Source organism: Perca flavescens, chromosome 22 (genome assembly GCF_004354835.1).
Source record: "Perca flavescens isolate YP-PL-M2 chromosome 22, PFLA_1.0, whole genome shotgun sequence".
Classification (NCBI taxonomy): domain Eukaryota; kingdom Metazoa; phylum Chordata; class Actinopteri; order Perciformes; family Percidae; genus Perca; species Perca flavescens.
The window spans coordinates 12,348,580-12,366,677 of NC_041352.1; the positions used below are offsets into that span (position 1 = coordinate 12,348,580).

Genomic DNA, 18,098 nt, shown 5'->3' on the forward strand with positions numbered 1-18,098 from the left:
TGTTAATGCTGCGGAGTAGGAGAGGAAGAAGTGAACGGCTTCCCCATGACTCTTAAATCAATAGTTTTGCAGGGTTTAATCGTTCCACTTTGTGTACATGATTAACAAAATCATGTCATGTTTGCAAAGAAAACTAGAGGCATTATTTTTGGGGGATTATTGACCTCATGCATCAGTCTCATCTCTAGTTGAATAGCCTGCCCTTTCCTGTTACATTTAAAACAACATTTAAAGTAACATTTAAATTTAGAGAACAATGGATGCACAAAAAAGCTGAAAGATCAACGATAACGAAAAACATAAAGGTATTGAGAAACCGCTTCTTTATTCATTTTTTCATTCATTCGTTTTTTTTTGTTTTTTTTTTTGGATCATCATAATGATAAACCAAAAACGCAAAGACTTGAATTTAGCAAAAAAATAAACTATACTGTTGCGACACGATTTAAATCGTCTCATGCATAACTGAGTGTAGTCTTCCAGCAGTGTGGTGATTACCCGAACACAAAAATGATACAGGCTAAAATATTAGGCGTTCAACGTCAAAATATTGTCTCTGCCTTTTTATTTTATTTTGTCTGAATACCAAATAGTATGCAAATGTGCCTTCTGCACGTAAAATATCAAATGTCACAAATAAATGGCTATTATACCAGATGAAAGCAAGAAGAAATATTACATTGAAATCATACGCACATCATTTGAATAGAAATATTTATTTAGAGTGTTGTATCTGCTTTTCCTTTTTACAAAAGATATTGCAAAAACTGAGCAGAAGACGTGCCTTAATGCTTTTTTAGTTTTTTATTATGTAAATCCAAATTTAGTTAAACTACATCAGGACCAACTTTTTAAAGTTCTTTTTTTTTCTTCTCAAAAACGCCCTCGCTTGTAAGTTTATTTATTAGTTAGCCAACTTTCCCTTCTTGTCGCCATGTTAGCAACGCACCATCACACTCCAAAGTAACATTTTCATTATACTTTAATTTCTTAATATTTAGATTTCGAAGACAGGTTTATACGTTTTCATTCAGCATCAATACATTAGAACAAAGAGTAAGTTCTTACTCTTAATGGGAGCAAAAGGCAGTGTAGGCCTGTTGTTTTGCAACCGACTATGTTGAACTATTGATTAAAAGCCAAAGCTGGACTATCCTACAGGGTAGGCCTATAATATACTAAGGGAAATGCGAATGTCGTGCTTTCGATCCTGCCTGGGTTTGTTTACCTTAAATATATATATTTTTGTTCCCTATATGCCTGAATAACGCGGAAACTACGGGTTATAGGTTTATTTTTTTAGGCTAACCTATCAACCATATAGTCTGTAGGCTATTTATTAATTAATATTATAAGGGAAATCTAAGCCGCCCTCTTTTTCTAAAACTATTCAGTAGGAAGAAAACCTATAGGCCTACATCGCAAGACATGAACAATAGGCTACACCCGGCGATATATTTAAATCAGATTTTTGAAGAGGGGGGGTTGACAGCTGTACGGAACATGTTCAGATCTCCGCAGCGATGAGAGGGCGGAGGCTCATTTGCACCGTCACTTCGTCAGTATAATGTGGAGAACAAGCAGAGACAACCAAGCAGACAATAAACAAAGAGCGGCTCGCCATGTGCGCTGCAGCTGCTACACACACACACACACACACACACACACACACACACACACACGCCTACCTGAGCTGCAGTGAGGAGTCACGGCCGCCAGGGGGCAGTCTGACCCCTGCAACCACAGGACAGACAGCGAGAGATTCAAAGTCCCAGGCCGTGTACACACGGTAGCCTATCTTAGTTCGTAATGAAAACGGAAGGTGTGTATGTAGTAGACATGTCTAAGCTGCTCTTAAATAATGGGACTCAGGTTAAAATCAAGTGCCAGCAGCAAGCATCCAGCTTGCCGAAGTGTCTTTCACCTTTGACCTCTCAATAGGAGGCATAAGAAAGTTTCCATGAAATGCCCTTTATTATATCTTTAGTGTCTCCTATATCTTTCTTCACACAAGCTGCAGTTACCACCAATATGCATTTAAAGGTATAACAAAAATAATATAAAAGATGAGAAATTGCTCTTTAAAACAGCTTACATTTACTGTAAAGGCATAGGCATGGTACATATTCATGTTAACATTTGAACAAGATGTGTAGTGTGAACTGATGTCAGGCCGGCTGGTAGTTCTCTAACCGCTGTAGCAAGACTTCTGAGTAGCCAGGGGAGTAGTACCTGAAACGATACACACACGTACACACACATACACATTCTGTAAATATCCAACACTGTTTTATACTGAAGGATATTTTGTCCTTTTAACTATTATCATACAACTAAATGTATTCTAGTTTATTCTTAATTCTAATTATATATTTCATTATAATACATTTAGGCTCATTGTTACTCTGAATAAATGCTAAAAATAAATAAGATCAGAGGATAATAGGACGGGAATATGGGATGGAGATAAGAAAATGATACTAAAAATGTACTGCTGAGTCAGCACACAGATCTAAAATTACTACCATGTATATGATGATGTCTTCTCATCAGTCACTCCTAGATATCTCAGAGGTGTTCCATACAAAGGGTTTTGATGTCAACAAAGCATTTGTTTTAGCATGTGAGTGTCTGTGTGTGTGGGGGGAGAAAAACCAACCTGACTATCTCTTCAGGAAAACAACTGTTGATAGCATTGATGTGCTCCTGTAGAGAGGAGCCAGGCTCAGCATCGATCTCTTGCACTTTCTTCAGCCCCCCGCTGGTCACAAATAGACGGCGAGCCTTACTGTCATTAGGCAGCACCTTTGAGGAGATTAAAAACAGTGTATAATACAGATATAAAATTTTAATCAACAAAACAAAAACTGACATTAATATTTTTATTGCAGATTAATGATTGAGGTTGTAGTCACTCACCTTGCTGAACTGGCAGACAACATATTTGAGGATGTTGCTTGGAACATCGTAGAGGAGGGGCTCCAGACCTGGCAGGTACGTGCACTTCTGCAGAATGCTCTTCAGAGCCTTCTTACACTGAGAAGAGAAGGAGGAAGGAAATATGCATAAACAGTCATATAAAGCTTTTCTCTTTCTCTCAGCTTTCTACCAAGTTATATTCGATACCAGCTGACCTGTGACTTTATATAGCTCTTTGTATGACTGTATGAAAAGAGTCCTCTTTTAATACCGTCTAGGAATGCACTAAAGGCTAATTTCCATTAAAGATATCACTTGTATATATGCCTTGATGTAAGTGTAAGCTAATAAATTATGTCACAAAAAAGTCTGAACAAAACTCATAGTAAAGGCTGTCGCAAAAAGTCACTGTTGAATGTCGACAAAATCCTAAAAAATACATAGTATAGAATGTTGAATATGCAATAAAATAGTATGTCCAAAAAAATTAAATTTAGTATGTCAAAAAATCATACAAAAGTCATTGTATAGTATGTTGAAAAAAGTCATAAGAAAGTCATAGTATAGTATGTCAAAAAAAATCCTAAAAAGTCATACTATAATTTGTCGGAAAAAATCATTAGAAAAGTCATAAGAAAGTCATAGTTAGTATGTCAAAAAAATCCTAAAAAAGCCATAGTATAGTATGTTGAAAAAACTCACAGTACAGTATGTTGAAAAATGTCATAGTATAGTATTTTGAAAAAGTAATAATATAGTATGTCAAAAAAAGTGATAAAAAAGCCATAGTATAGCATGTCGAAAAAAAGTCATAAAAAAGTCATAGTATAGTATGTTGATGTAGTATGTATGCAGGGATAGGCAGATGAGGTGGCTGAGTGGTTAAGGTAATGGCCTGCTAATCCATTATGTTCAATATGTGTGTTCGAATCCCCCTCATTGTCAAACCAAAATGATTTATTCTGCTATAGTTATGTGTAAACATAATAAAATGTAAAACTAATTATCTTTGCTACAGTGTTATCAGTTTCTCCCAGAGAAATGCTAATGTTATCACTACTTTAGCATAGTATGTCGAAAAAAGTCATATTATAGTATGTCTAAAAGAGTGATAAAAAGCCATAGTATAATATGTCGAAAAAAGTGAGAAAAAAGCCATAGTATAGTATGTTGAAAAAAGTGATTAAAAAAAGCCATAATATAGTATATGGAAAGAAGTCATAGTATAGTATGTGGAAAAAAGTGATTAAAAAAAACCATAGTATAGTATGTAGAAAGAAGTCATAGTATAGTATGTTGAAAAAAGTGATAAAAAAGCCATAGTATAGTATGTGGAAAAAAGACATAGTATAGTATGTGGAAAAAAGTGATAAAAAGCCATAGTATAGTATGTCGAAAAGAGTGATAAAAAAGCCATGGTATAGTATGTCGAAAAAAGTCATAAAAAAAGTCATACAATAGTATGTCGAAAAATCGTCATAAAAGAGTGTCAAAAAAATTATTTTAAAAAGTCATAGTATGTTGATATAGTATGTACATAGGGACAGGCACATTAGGCGGCTGAGTGGTTAAGGTGATGGAATGCTAATCCATTGTGCTCAACATATGTGTGTTTGAATCCCCTCCTTGTCAAACCAAATTGATTTATTCTGCTACAGTTATATGCTAACATAATAACTGGGTTCTTTCAAATAATTATCTTTGCTACAGTGTTATCAGTTTCTGCCAGAGAAATGCTAATGTTATCACTACTTTAGTATAGTATGTCGAAAAAAGTCATACTATAGTATGTCGAAAAAAAAAGTGATTAAAAAAAGCCATAGTATAAAAAAGTGATTAAAAAAAGCCATAGTATAGTATGTTGAAAAAAGTGATGAAAAAGCTATAGTATAGTATGTTGAAAAAAGTTATTTAAAAAAGCCATAGTATAGTATGTTGAAAAAAGTGATTAAGAAAAGCCATAGTATAGTATGTAGAAAGAAGTCATAGTATAGTATGTTGAAAAAAGTGATAAAAAAATCATAGTATAGTATGTCGAAAATTTTCATAGTATATAAAAAAATCATAAAAAAGTCCTTGCTTTTTTTCAACATACTATATATATGTATGTCGAAATAAGTCAAAATATAGTATGTTGAAAAAAGCATTACAAATGTCATAGTATAGCATGTCGAAAAAAGTCATAAAAAAAGTCATAGTATAGTATGTTGATATAGTATGTATCTTCCTAACATTGCAAAAATTAGGACTATCCTGTCTCAAAACGATGCTGAAAAACTAGTCCATGCATTCGTTACTTCCAGGCTGGACTATTGTAAGTCCCTACTGTCAGGTTGCTCAAATAAGTCCCTTAAGACTCTCCAGCTGATCCAGAATGCTGCAGCGCATGTTCTCACAAGAACTAAGAAAAGAGATCATATTTCTCCTGTATTGGCTTCTCTGCATTGGCTTCCTGTAAAATCCAGGATTGAATTTAAAATCCTTCTCCTGACTCACAAAACTCTAAATGGTCAAGCACCATCATATCTAGAAGAGCTCCTAATACCCTATTGTCCCACTAGAGTACTGCACTCCCAGAATGCAGAGTTACTGGTGGTACCTAGAGTCTCTAAAAGTAGAATGGGAGCAAGAGCCTTCAGTTATCAGGCTCCTCTCCTATGGAACCAGGTCCCAATCTGGGTTTGGGGGGCAGAAACTGTCACCGCATTTAAGAATGAACTTAAAACTCTCCTATTTGATAAAGCTTATAGTTAGGGAGTGAGGAGTTGCAGCGTCTGCCTAACCAGGCCCACATGCTTCTCTTCATAGTCATTAGATTAATAATATAACAAAAGTAGAGGGAGGCAGGCCAGCACAGCCCGATCCGGCAGGGGAGAGTTTCAAGCCCGAACAGGCAACCTCTCCTTTTGACCTGTCTCTCTTAGTTACGCTGTTATAGTTCTAGACTGCCGGGGGACTTCCTTCCTTTGACACACTGAGCTGCTCTCTCCTCTCCCTTTGTATTACCATTTGTGTGCATCCCGTCCCAGAAATGCTTGTTACTAATCCTAGTTTGAAAAAACATAAGGACTCCGGAGAGTAAACTCCCCAGAGAGCGTATTTCCTTGGAGAACGTGGGCACCAAGATCCTGGTTGCAGCTGTCGCCGTGGTCCTGCTACACTCCCTGCTAAGCTCTGCGGTGCCCTGCAATGTCATGCTGCGTCCTGCTGAACCCTGCTGCTTCCTGCTACGTCCATCCATGCTCTGCTGGGCCACGCTACATCCTGTAACGCCCTGCAGTGCACTGATATGACATGAACTACTACGACTACCATTTGAAGTCACTGTTCCGTTAATAATGTGACTATTATTGCCACTGTTCATCGCATCCCCAACCGGCACCGTCAGACACCGCCTACCAAGAGTCTGGGTCTGTCCGAGGTTTCTTCCCAAGAGGGAGTTTTTCCTCGCCACTGTTGCACTGCTTGCTCTTGAGGGAATTACTGTAATTGTTGGGGCTTTGTAAATTATAGAGTGTGGTGTAGACCTATTCTATCTGTAAAGTGTCTTGAGATAACGCGTGTTATGATTTGATACTATAAATAAAATTTAATTGAACACAGGGATAGGCAGATGAGGTGGCTGAGTGGTTAATGTGATGGATTGCTAACCCATTGTGCTCAACATACGTATGTTCAAATCCCCTCCTTGATGAACCAAAGTGATTTATTCTGCTATAGTTACAGTGAGGAAAATAAGTATTTGAACACCCTGCTATTTTGCAAGTTCTCCCACTTAGAAATCATGGAGGGGTCTGAAATTGTCATTGTAGGTGCTTGTACCTTTTTTTCACCAAGCTGCTTGGCAATTTCCCCGTAGCCCTTTCCAGCCTTGTGGAGGTGTACAATTTTGTCTCTAGTGTCTTTGGAAAGCTCTTTGGTCTTGGCCATGTTAGTAGTGGGATTCTTACTGATTGTATGGGGTAGACAGGTGTCTTTATGCAGCTAACAACCTCAAACAGGTGCATCTAATTTAGGATAATAAATGGAGTGGAGGTGGATATTTTAAAGGCAGACTAACAGGTCTTTGAGGGTCAGAATTCTAGCTGATAGACAGGTGTTCAAATACTTATTTGCAGCTGTATCATACAAATAAATAGTTAAAAAATCATATATTGTGATTTCTGGATATTTTCTTTTTAGATTATGTCTCTCACAGTGGACATGCACCTACGATGACAATTTCAGACCCCTCCATGATTTCCAAGTGGGAGAACTTGCAAAATAGCAGGGTTCAAATACTTATTTTCCTCACTGTATGTGTAAACATAACGGGGTTCTTTCAAATAATTATCTTTGCTACAGTGTTATCAGTTTCTCGCAGAGAAATGCTAATGTTATCACTACTTTAGTATAGTATGTTCAAAAAAAGTCATAGTATAGTATGTCGAAAAAAGTGATGAAAAAGCCATAGTATAATATGTCGAAAAAAGTGATTAAAAAAAGCCATAGTATAGTATGTTGAAAAAAGTGATTAAAAAAGCCATAGTAAAGTATGTTGAAAAAAGTGATTAAAAAAGCCATAGTATAGTATGTGGAAAAAAGTGATAAAAAAGCCATAGTATAGTATGTTGAAAATTTATGAAAAAGCCATAAAAAAGTGATAAAAAAGTCATAGTATAGTATGTCGAAATAAGTCAAAATATAGTATGTTGAAAAAAACATTAGAAAAGTCATAGTATAGTATGTCAAAAAAAGTCATAGTATAGTATGTCGAAAAAAGTGATAAAAAAGCCATAGTATAGTATGTCGAAGAAAGTGATAAAAAAGCCATAGTATAATATGTTGAAGAAAGTGATAAAAAAGCCATAGTATAATATGTCGAAAAAAGTGATAAAAAAAAAGCCATAGTATAGTATGTTGAAAAAAGTGATTAAAAAAGCCCTAGTATAGTATGTCAAAAATTTATGAAAAAGCCATAAAAAAAAAGTGATAAAAAAGCCATAATATAGTATGTTGAAAAAAGCCATAATATAGTATGTGGAAAAAAGTGATAAAAAAGCCATAGTATAGTATGTTGAAAAAAGCCATAGTATAGTATGTTGAAAAAAGTGATAAAAAAGCCATAATATAGTATGTTGAAAAAAGCCATAATATAGTATGTGGAAAAAAGTGATAAAAAAGCCATAGTATAGTATGTTGAAAAAAGCCATAGTATAGTATGTTGAAAAAAGCCATAGTATAGTATGTTGAAAAAAGTGATAAAAAAGTCATAGTATAGTATGTTGAAAAAAGTGATTAAAAAAAGCCATAGTATAGCATGTTGAAAAAAAGTGATTAAAAAAACCATAGTATGTTGAAAAAAGTGATAAAAAAGCCATAGTATAGTATGTGGAAAAAAGTGATAAAAAAGCCATAGTATAGTATGTTGAAAAAAGTGATTAAAAAAAGCCATAGTATAGTATGTTGAAAAAAGTGATTAAAAAAGCCCTAGTATAGTATGTCAAAAATTTATGAAAAAGCCATAAAAAAAAGTGATAAAAAAGCCATAATATAGTATGTTGAAAAAAGCCATAATATAGTATGTGGAAAAAAGTGATAAAAAAAGCCATAGTATAGTATGTTGAAAAAAGTGATAAAAAAGCCATAGTATAGTATGTTGAAAAAAGTGATAAAAAAGCCATAATATAGTATGTTGAAAAAAGTGATAAAAAAGCCATAGTATAGTATGTTGAAAAAAGTGATAAAAAAGCCATAATATAGTATGTAGAAAAAAGTGATAAAAAAAGCCCTAGTATAGTATGTCAAAAATTTATGAAAAAGCCATAAAAAAAAGTGATAAAAAAGCCATAATATAGTATGTTGAAAAAATCCATAATATAGTATGTTGAAAAAAGCCATAGTATAGTATGTTGAAAAAAGTGATAAAAAAAGCCCTAGTATAGTATGTCAAAAATTTATGAAAAAGCCATAAAAAAAAGTGATAAAAAAGCCATAATATAGTATGTTGAAAAAAGCCATAATATAGTATGTGGAAAAAGTGATAAAAAAAGCCATAGTATAGTATGTTGAAAAAAGTGATAAAAAAGCCATAGTATAGTATGTTGAAAAAAGTGATAAAAAAGCCATAATATAGTATGTTGAAAAAAGCCATAATATAGTATGTAGAAAAAAGTGATAAAAAAGCCATAGTATAGTATGTTGAAAAAAAGTGATAAAAAAGCCATAATATAGTATGTTGAAAAAAAGCCATAATATAGTATGTAGAAAAAGTGATAAAAAAAGCCATAGTATAGTATGTTGAAAAAGATGATAAAAAAGCCATAATATAGTATGTTGAAAAAAGCCATAATATAGTATGTTGAAAAAAGTGATAAAAAAGCCATAATATAGTATGTTGAAAAAAGCCATAGTATAGTATGTTGAAAAAAGTGATAAAAAAAGCCATAGTATAGTATGTTGAAAAAAGCCATAGTATAGTATGTTGAAAAAAGTGATAAAAAAGTCATAGTATAGTATGTTGAAAAAAGTGATTAAAAAAAGTCATAGTATAGTATGTTGAAAAAAGTGATAAAAAAGCCATAGTATAGTATGTGGAAAAAAGTGATAAAAAAGCCATAGTATAGTATGTTGAAAAAAGTGATTAAAAAAAGCCATAGTATAGTATGTGGAAAAAAGTGATAAAAAAGCCATAGTATAGTATGTTGAAAAAAGCCATAGTATAGTATGTTGAAAAAAGTGATAAAAAAGTCATAGTATAGTATGTTGAAAAAAGTGATTAAAAAAAGCCATAGTATAGCATGTTGAAAAAAGTGATTAAAAAAAACCATAGTATAGTATGTTGAAAAAAGTGATAAAAAAGCCATAGTATAGTATGTGGAAAAAAGTGATAAAAAAGCCATAGTATAGTATGTTGAAAAAAGTGATAAAAAAGCCATAATATAGTATGTTGAAAAAAGCCATAATATAGTATGTAGAAAAAAGTGATAAAAAAGCCATAGTATAGTATGTTGAAAAAAGTGATAAAAAAGCCATAATATAGTATGTTGAAAAAAGCCATAATATAGTATGTGGAAAAAAGTGATAAAAAAGCCATAGTATAGTATGTTGAAAAAAGTGATAAAAAAGCCATAGTATAGTATGTTGAAAAAAGTGATAAAAAAGCCATAATATAGTATGTTGAAAAAAGCCATAATATAGTATGTAGAAAAAAGTGATAAAAAAAGCCCTAGTATAGTATGTCAAAAATTTATGAAAAAGCCATAAAAAAAAGTGATAAAAAAGCCATAATATAGTATGTTGAAAAAAGCCATAGTATAGTATGTTGAAAAAAGTGATAAAAAAAGCCCTAGTATAGTATGTCAAAAATTTATGAAAAAGCCATAAAAAAAAGTGATAAAAAAGCCATAATATAGTATGTTGAAAAAAGCCATAATATAGTATGTGGAAAAAAGTGATAAAAAAGCCATAGTATAGTATGTTGAAAAAAGTGATAAAAAAGCCATAATATAGTATGTTGAAAAAAGCCATAATATAGTATGTAGAAAAAAGTGATAAAAAAGCCATAGTATAGTATGTTGAAAAAAGTGATAAAAAAGGCATAATATATTATGTTGAAAAAAGCCATAATATAGTATGTAGAAAAAAGTGATAAAAAAGTCATAGTATAGTATGTTGAAAAAAGTGATAAAAAAGCCATAATATAGTATGTTGAAAAAAGCCATAATATAGTATGTAGAAAAAAGTGATAAAAAAACCATAGTATAGTATGTTGAAAAAAGCCATAGTATAGTATGTTGAAAAAAGTGATAAAAAAAGCCATAGTATAGTATGTTGAAAAAAGCCATTGTATAGTATGTGGAAAAAAGTGATAAAAAAGCCATAGTATAGTATGTTGAAAAAAGTGATTAAAAAAAGCCATAGTATAGCATGTTGAAAAAAGTGATTAAAAAAAACCATAGTATAGTATGTTGAAAAAAGTGATAAAAAAGCCATAGTATAGTATGTGGAAAAAAGTGATAAAAAAGCCATAGTATAGTATGTTGAAAAAAGTGATTAAAAAAAGCCATAGTATAGTATGTTGAAAAAAGTGATTAAAAAAGCCCTAGTATAGTATGTCAAAAATTTATGAAAAAGCCATAAAAAAAAAGTGATAAAAAAGCCATAATATAGTATGTTGAAAAAAGCCATAGTATAGTATGTTGAAAAAAGTGATAAAAAAGCCATAGTATAGTATGTGGAAAAAGTGATAAAAAAGCCATAGTATAGTATGTTGAAAAAAGCCATAGTATAGTATGTTGAAAAAGTGATAAAAAAGCCATAGTATAGTATGTTGAAAAAAGTGATAAAAAAGCCATAGTATAGTATGTTGAAAAAAGCCATAGTATAGTATGTGGAAAAAAGTGATAAAAAAGCCATAGTATAGTATGTTGAAAAAGCCATAGTATAGTATGTTGAAAAAAGTGATAAAAAAGCCATAGTATAGTATGTTGAAAAAAAAAGTGATAAAAAGCCATAGTATAGTATGTTGAAAAAGCCATAGTATAGTATGTCGAAAAAAGTGATGAAACGCCATAGTATAGTATGTTGAAAAAGTGATAAAAAGCCATAGTATAGTATGTTGAAAAAGTGATTAAAAAGCCCTAGTATAGTATGTCAAAAATTTATGAAAAGCCATAAAAAAAAAAGTGTTAAAAAGCCATAATATAGTATGTTGAAAAAGCCATAATATAGTATGTGGAAAAAAGTGATAAAAAAGCCATAGTATAGTATGTTGAAAAAAGTGATAAAAAAGCCATAGTATAGTATGTTGAAAAAAGTGATAAAAAAGCCATAATATAGTATGTTGAAAAAAGCCATAATATAGTATGTAGAAAAAAGTGATAAAAAAGCCATAGTATAGTATGTTGAAAAAAGTGATAAAAAAGCCATAATATAGTATGTTGAAAAAAGCCATAATATAGTATGTAGAAAAAAGTGATAAAAAAGCCATAGTATAGTATGTTGAAAAAAGCATTAGAAATGTCATAGTATAGTATGTTGAAAAAAGTCATAAAAAAGTTATAGTATAGTATGTTGATATAGTATACATGCAGGGATAGGCAGATGAGGCGGCTGAGTGGTTAAGGTAATGCTAATCCATAGTGCTCAACATACAGTACGTATGTTCGAACGAACCAAAGTGATTTATTCTGCTATAGTTATGTGTAAACATAATAACGGGGTTCTTTCAAATAAACAGTATGTGGAAAAAAGCCATAGTATAGTATTTGGAAAAAGCCATAGTATAATATGTCGAAAAAAGTGATTAAAAAAAACCATAGTATAGTATGTCAAAAACAGTGATAAAAAAGCCATAGTATAGTATGTTGAAAAAAGTAATAGCATAGTACTTCTAAAAAAGTCATAGTATAGAATGTCGAAAAAATTTGAAAAAAGTCATAGTATAGCATGTCAAAAAAAAGTCATAGTATAGTATGTTGAAAAAATTATAAAAAGTCATAGTAAAGTATGCTGAAAAAATCATTAGAAAAGTTATATAGTTAGTCAAAAAAAGTGTAATAAAAAAGTCATATTTTAGTATGTCAAAAAAATCATTAGAAAAGTTATAGTATAGTACGTTGAAAAAAGTCATAATATGGTATGTCGAAAAAAGTCATAAAAAAGACAGTATAGTATGTCTAAATAAGTCATAGTATAGTATGTCAAAAAAAAATCTTAGTATAGTATGTCAAAAAGATCATAAAAAAAGTGTTAGTATAGTGTGTCGAAAAAAATCATTAGAAAAGTTATAGTATAGTAAGTTGAAAAAAGTCATAGTATAGTATGTCGAAAAAAATCATAGAGTAGAATGTCGACAAAATAATAAATAAGTCATAGTATATGTGAAAAAAATGTCAAAAAAATCCCAAAAAAGTCATTTTATGATGAAAAAATGTAATAAAAATGTCATACAGTATACCCATTAGTATACCATAAAAAGTCATACTATAATATGTTAAGCCGAAGTCATAACAAATGTTATAGTATAGTATGTCATGAACATATACAATGTCGTGTAAGCTACTGCACCACGTTTCTCTATTTGTTTGGGTTTTCTCTATTTTCTAGCATTTTTTTTTAGTTTGCCTGTGTCTTGACTATTTGTAGTTGGTCTCAGAGCCACTGAAACTAGAAATCTAAAATGTGTCTGTTTTTGGGAGGTAACGCATGAGCAAACTTTTACTTTAATTTCAGTTGTGATAAAAAAATAAATCCCATGGGCCCACCACCTGTGGGAGGAACCGTTGGGGTCGGGTGCGATGCCACATGGGTGGCAGTGAAGGTCAGGGGCCTCGACGGACCAGACCCGGGCAGCAGACGCTGGCTCTGGGGACGTGGAACGTCACCTCTCTGTGGGGGAAGGAGCCGGAACTGGTGCGGGAGGTGGAGCGCTACCGGTTAGATCTGGTGGGGCTTACCTCTACGCACAGTCTTGGTTCTGGAACCATACTCCTGGATAGGGGTTGGACTCTTTTCTTCTCCGGAGTTGCCCAGGGTGTGAGGCGCCGGGCGGGTGTGGGGATACTCACAAGCCCCGGCTGGCGCCGCTGTGTTGGAGTTTACCCCGTGGACGAGAGGGTCGCCTCCCACGCCCTGCGGGTTGTGGGGGGAAAACTCTGACTGTTGTTTGTGCATATGCACCAAACAGGAGTTCGGAGTATTCGGCCTTCTTGGAGACCTTGACTGGAGTCCTGCATGGGGCTCCAGTGGGGGACTCCATTGTTCTGCTGGGGACTTCAACGCACACGTGGGCAATGATGGAGACACCTGGAGGCGTGATTGGGAGGAACGGCCTCCCTGATCTAAACCAGAGTGGTTGTTTGTTGTTGGACTTCTGTGCTAGTCATGGATTGTCTATAACGAACACCATGTTCGAACATAGGGATGCTCATAAGTGTACCTGGTACCAGAGCACCCTAGGTCAAGGTCAATGATCGATTTCATAATCGTTTCATCTGATCTGAGGCCGTATGTTTTGGACACTCGGGTGAAGAGAGGGGCAGAGCTGTCAACCGATCACCATCTGGTGGTGAGTTGGGTCAGAGGGTGGGGAAGACTCTGGACAGACCTGGTAAGCCCAAACGTAGTGCGGGTAAATTGGGAACGTCTGGAGGAGGCCCCTGTCCAACAGACTTTCAACTCACACCTCCCGCAGAGCTTTTCGTGCATCCCTGTGGAGGCTGGGGGCATCGAACCCGAGTGGACAATGTTCAAAGTTTCCATTGCTGAAGCTGCAGCGAGGAGCTGTGGTCTTAGGGTCTTAGGTGCCTCAAGGGGCGGTAACCCACGAACACCGTGGTGGACAACGGTGGTCAGGGAAGCCGTCCGACTGAAGAAGGAGTCTTTCCGGGATATGTTATCCCGGAGGACTCGGAGGCAGTTGCAGGGTACCGGAAGGGCCCGAAGGGCTGCAGCCTCTGCCGTGAAAGAGGCAAAGCAGCGGGTGTGGGAGAAGTTTGGAGAAGACATGGAGAAGGACTTTCGGTCGGCACCAAAGTGCTTCTGGAAAACTGTTCGCCACCTCAGGAGGGGGAAGGGGAACCATCCAAGCTGTGTACAGTAAGGATGGGACACTGTTGACCTCAACTGAGGAGGTAATAGGGCGGTGGAAGGAGCACTTTGAGGAACTCCTGAATCCGACTAATACGCCCTCTATGTTAGAGGCAGAGCTGGAGGATAATGGGGGATTGTCGCCGATTTCCCAAGCGGAAGTCACTGATGTAGTCAAACAACTACACAGTGGCAAAGCCCCGGGATTGATGAGATCCGTCCAGAAATGCTCAAGGCTCTGGGTGTGGAGGGGCTGTCCTGGTTGACACGCCTTTTCAACATTGCGTGGAAGTCTGGGGACGGTGCCAAAGGAGTGGCAGACTGGGGTGGTGGTTCCCCTTAAAAAAAGGGGGACCAGAGGGTGTGTGCCAATTATAGGGGTATCACACTTCTCAGCCTCCCTGGTAAAGTCTACTCCAAGGTGTTGGAAAGGAGGGTTCGCCAATAGTCGAACCTCGGGTTGAGGAGGAACAATGCGGATTCCGCCCTGGTCGTGGAACAACGGACCAGCTCTTCACTCTCGCAAGGATCCTGGAGGGAGCCTGGGAGTATGCCCAACCGGTCTACATGTGTTTTGTGGATTTGGAGAAGGCGTATGACCGGGTCCCCCGGGAGATACTGTGGGAGGTGCTGCGGGAGTATGGGGTGAGGGGGTCTCTTCTCAGGGCCATCCAATCTCTGTACAACCAAAGCGAGAGCTGTGTCCGGGTTCTCGGTAGTAAGTCGGACTCGTTTCAGGTGAGGGTTGGCCTCCGCCAGGGCTGCGCTTTGTCACCAATCCTGTTTGTAGTATTTATGGACAGGATATCGAGGCGAGTCGGGGTGGGGAGGGGTTGCAGTTTGGTGGGCTGGGGATCTCATCGCTGCTCTTTGCAGATGATGTGGTCCTGATGGCATCATCGGCCTGCGACCTTCAGCACTCACTGGATCGGGTTCGCAACCGAGTGTGAAGCGGTTGGGATGAGGATCAGCACCTCTAAATCTGAGGCCATGGTTCTCAGCAGGAAACCGATGGAATGCCTTCTCCAGGTAGGGAATGAGTCCTTACCCCAAGTGAAGGAGTTCAAGTACCTTGGGGTTGTGTTCGCGAGTGAGGGGACAATGGAGCGGGAGATTGGTCGGAGAATCGGGCGCAGCGGGTGCGGTATTGCATTCAATCTATCGCACGTTAGACGAAAAGAGAGCTTAGCCAGAAGGCAAAGCTCTCGATCTACCGGTCAGTTTTCGTTCCTACCCTCACCTATGGTCATGAAGGCTGGGTCATGACCGAAAGAACGAGATCCAGGGTACAAGCGGCTGAAATGGGTTTCCTCAGGAGGGTGGCTGGCGTCTCCCTTAGAGATAGGGTGAGAAGCTCACTCATCCGTGAGGAGCTCGGAGAGAGCCGCTGCTCCTTTGCGCCGAAAGGAGCCAGTTGAGGTGGTTCGGGCATCTGGTAAGGATGCCCCTGGGCGCCTCCCTAGGGAGGTGTTCCAGGCACGCCCAGCTGGGAGGAGGCCTCGGGAAGACACAGGACTAGGTGGAGGGATTATATCTCCAACCTGGCCTGGGGAACGCTCGGGATCCCCAGTCGGAGCTGGTTAATGTTGCTCGGGAAAGGGAAGTTTGGGGTCCCCTGCTGGAGCTGCTCCCCCCGCGACCCGACACCGGATAAGCGGACGAAGATGGATGGATGGATGGATGGATGGATAAAAAAATAAAATAAAAAAAACACTGCTTATTACTTAAGGTCTCATTCCACTATCTCACTGCAAATCAACTTACTTTGGCTTGCAGGTCCTCTGAGCTGCTGGCGTCCATGTAGAGTTCCAGCAGTTTGATCAGGAGGTCAGAGGTGGCCACTGCCTTGGCGTGTTCAGGGGTGTGATGACCTATCTGGCCGATGGTCCAGGCTGTGGCCGCCTTGATGTGATGTTCATGCTCCTCAGACAGACACAGGGCCAGCTGGGGCACCCCCTGTAGGACAGGAGGACACACAGCACAGCAGGACTGGTTCAGTCAATATGACCTACATACTGAATCTGAAGGAATAGCTCTGCTTTTAGTGGTGGGTTTAGCCGTCAAATAGCTTTTTCAAGGAGAATCGGAAGAGAAATTAGCACCTTGGAGAGAATGACAGCCATGGCAAGGTTCTCACTGTGAGCTGCCACATATCCCAGCATCATGATCCCCGGCAACCGCAGGTTTCCACGACACTCGCCCAGATAGTCGATCACAGCCGCCATGCCACCACAATTCACAATCACCTGGGACAGCTGGAAACACAGACACAGATAACTTTGTGTCCAGCCAGGCATATTTGTGCCTACAAGTGTTAAGTGTGTGCATTACCTCTGGTGTGTGTTTCACCACCTCCCTCATCAGAGTGGTGACGTTTTTCCTGACGTAGTCATCTTGATCTTTGAGGCAGGCCACTGCTGCAGGGAAGATGTCAGCCTCTATCACCATCTCCGCCAAGCTGACCGAGTGCTTACTGATCTGACTGAGGGCTGAGAACACCTGCCTCTGGATGGAGACAAAAACATGTCGGATTATTTCATTATAGATTAATTATAGTTCATTCACATTTTTGTAAATTCAAATACAGCTTCATTGTCTAAAGCCAGCACCTATGTTGAAAAGTTATTGTTTTTTGTACTGTTGCAAGCTACACTCGGACGGTACATTAGTTAAATCTAATTAAATGTATTATCTATGTAGTTGTTTCTAAAGTCAAAAATAGGTGCCACTTTTTTACTTCACGTTCACCACTTTTTCATCTTTTCCAAAACTAATAGAAACCTGATTTCTGTATGATTGCAGGATCTGTAAAATGTACACTGAATTTTGAGTTACTACAATAGTATTTTTGTACTCAATGTGTATGATGGATAATGGATGAGTAAAAGCATTAAAGAAAATCATTTGCATTTCTATTGTTATGATTAAAATCAGCCTTAAGCTTCAATAATAAAACAATAGAGGGCATGCATTAGGTTACATGAATATTCAGGTATTGGTACTTTATTTACCTTATTTGGCAACCATTGTTATAAGGAAAGAAAATCAAAATTAAGAAAAAAAATATCAGTTACTGTAACTTCATAAAATTATCCAACAGGGTAGTGTATAAAGATTTTTTTTTTTTATTAATGAAAAAAACAAAAGCTGTATATGCAAGGCTTTTCTTTAAGCTGGCCTACCTTGAGTTTGGCGTCTGGGTTGAGTATCATCTGTGCCAGATGTGCAATGGCACCAACGTCCACCACAGTCTGGGCCAGCTCTGGTGTGTGCTTGGAGATGTCGCTGAGGGTGGAAGCTGCGATGCGTTTGAGGGCCATCTCAGGCTCCAGAAGACACAGCACCAGCAGGGGGACAGCACCCGCATCCACGACCGACTGAGACAACGCTGCACAGTAATGGAAAGAGGTGGGAAACATGAAAACAACACAGATAAAAGTAAAGGGTCTATGTGTGCAAGTGCAAGGAGAGACAAAGAATGATAATTAAAATATGCCTATGGGCTAAAATGTTTCATCAAACCAAGAAAGTAAGGAAAAAGGCAGCGGAAAATCATAGAAATCTAATAAGCATGTTATTGTGTTTTTCTTACATGCGTTGTGTCGTGC

General features: G+C 36.9%; 1 protein-coding gene across 1 annotated transcript in view; it reads right to left on the reverse strand.

The window, feature by feature from the left end:
• Positions 1 to 2,074: 2,074 nt before the first annotated feature.
• Positions 2,075 to 18,098, reverse strand: part of spag6 (sperm associated antigen 6) — an 18,149-nt gene continuing 2,125 nt past the window's right edge. Inside the window, exons 4-11 of the mRNA XM_028569779.1 lie at positions 18,083 to 18,098; positions 17,673 to 17,878; positions 16,822 to 16,995; positions 16,593 to 16,745; positions 16,255 to 16,446; positions 2,920 to 3,036; positions 2,660 to 2,805; positions 2,075 to 2,232 (exon numbers count right to left, since the gene is read on the reverse strand). The exon at positions 18,083 to 18,098 is cut by the window's right edge and continues 168 nt beyond it. Coding sequence (XP_028425580.1) covers positions 2,169 to 2,232; positions 2,660 to 2,805; positions 2,920 to 3,036; positions 16,255 to 16,446; positions 16,593 to 16,745; positions 16,822 to 16,995; positions 17,673 to 17,878; positions 18,083 to 18,098 — 1,068 coding nt within the window. The 3' untranslated portion in view covers positions 2,075 to 2,168. The remainder of the gene's footprint in view (positions 2,233 to 2,659; positions 2,806 to 2,919; positions 3,037 to 16,254; positions 16,447 to 16,592; positions 16,746 to 16,821; positions 16,996 to 17,672; positions 17,879 to 18,082) is intronic.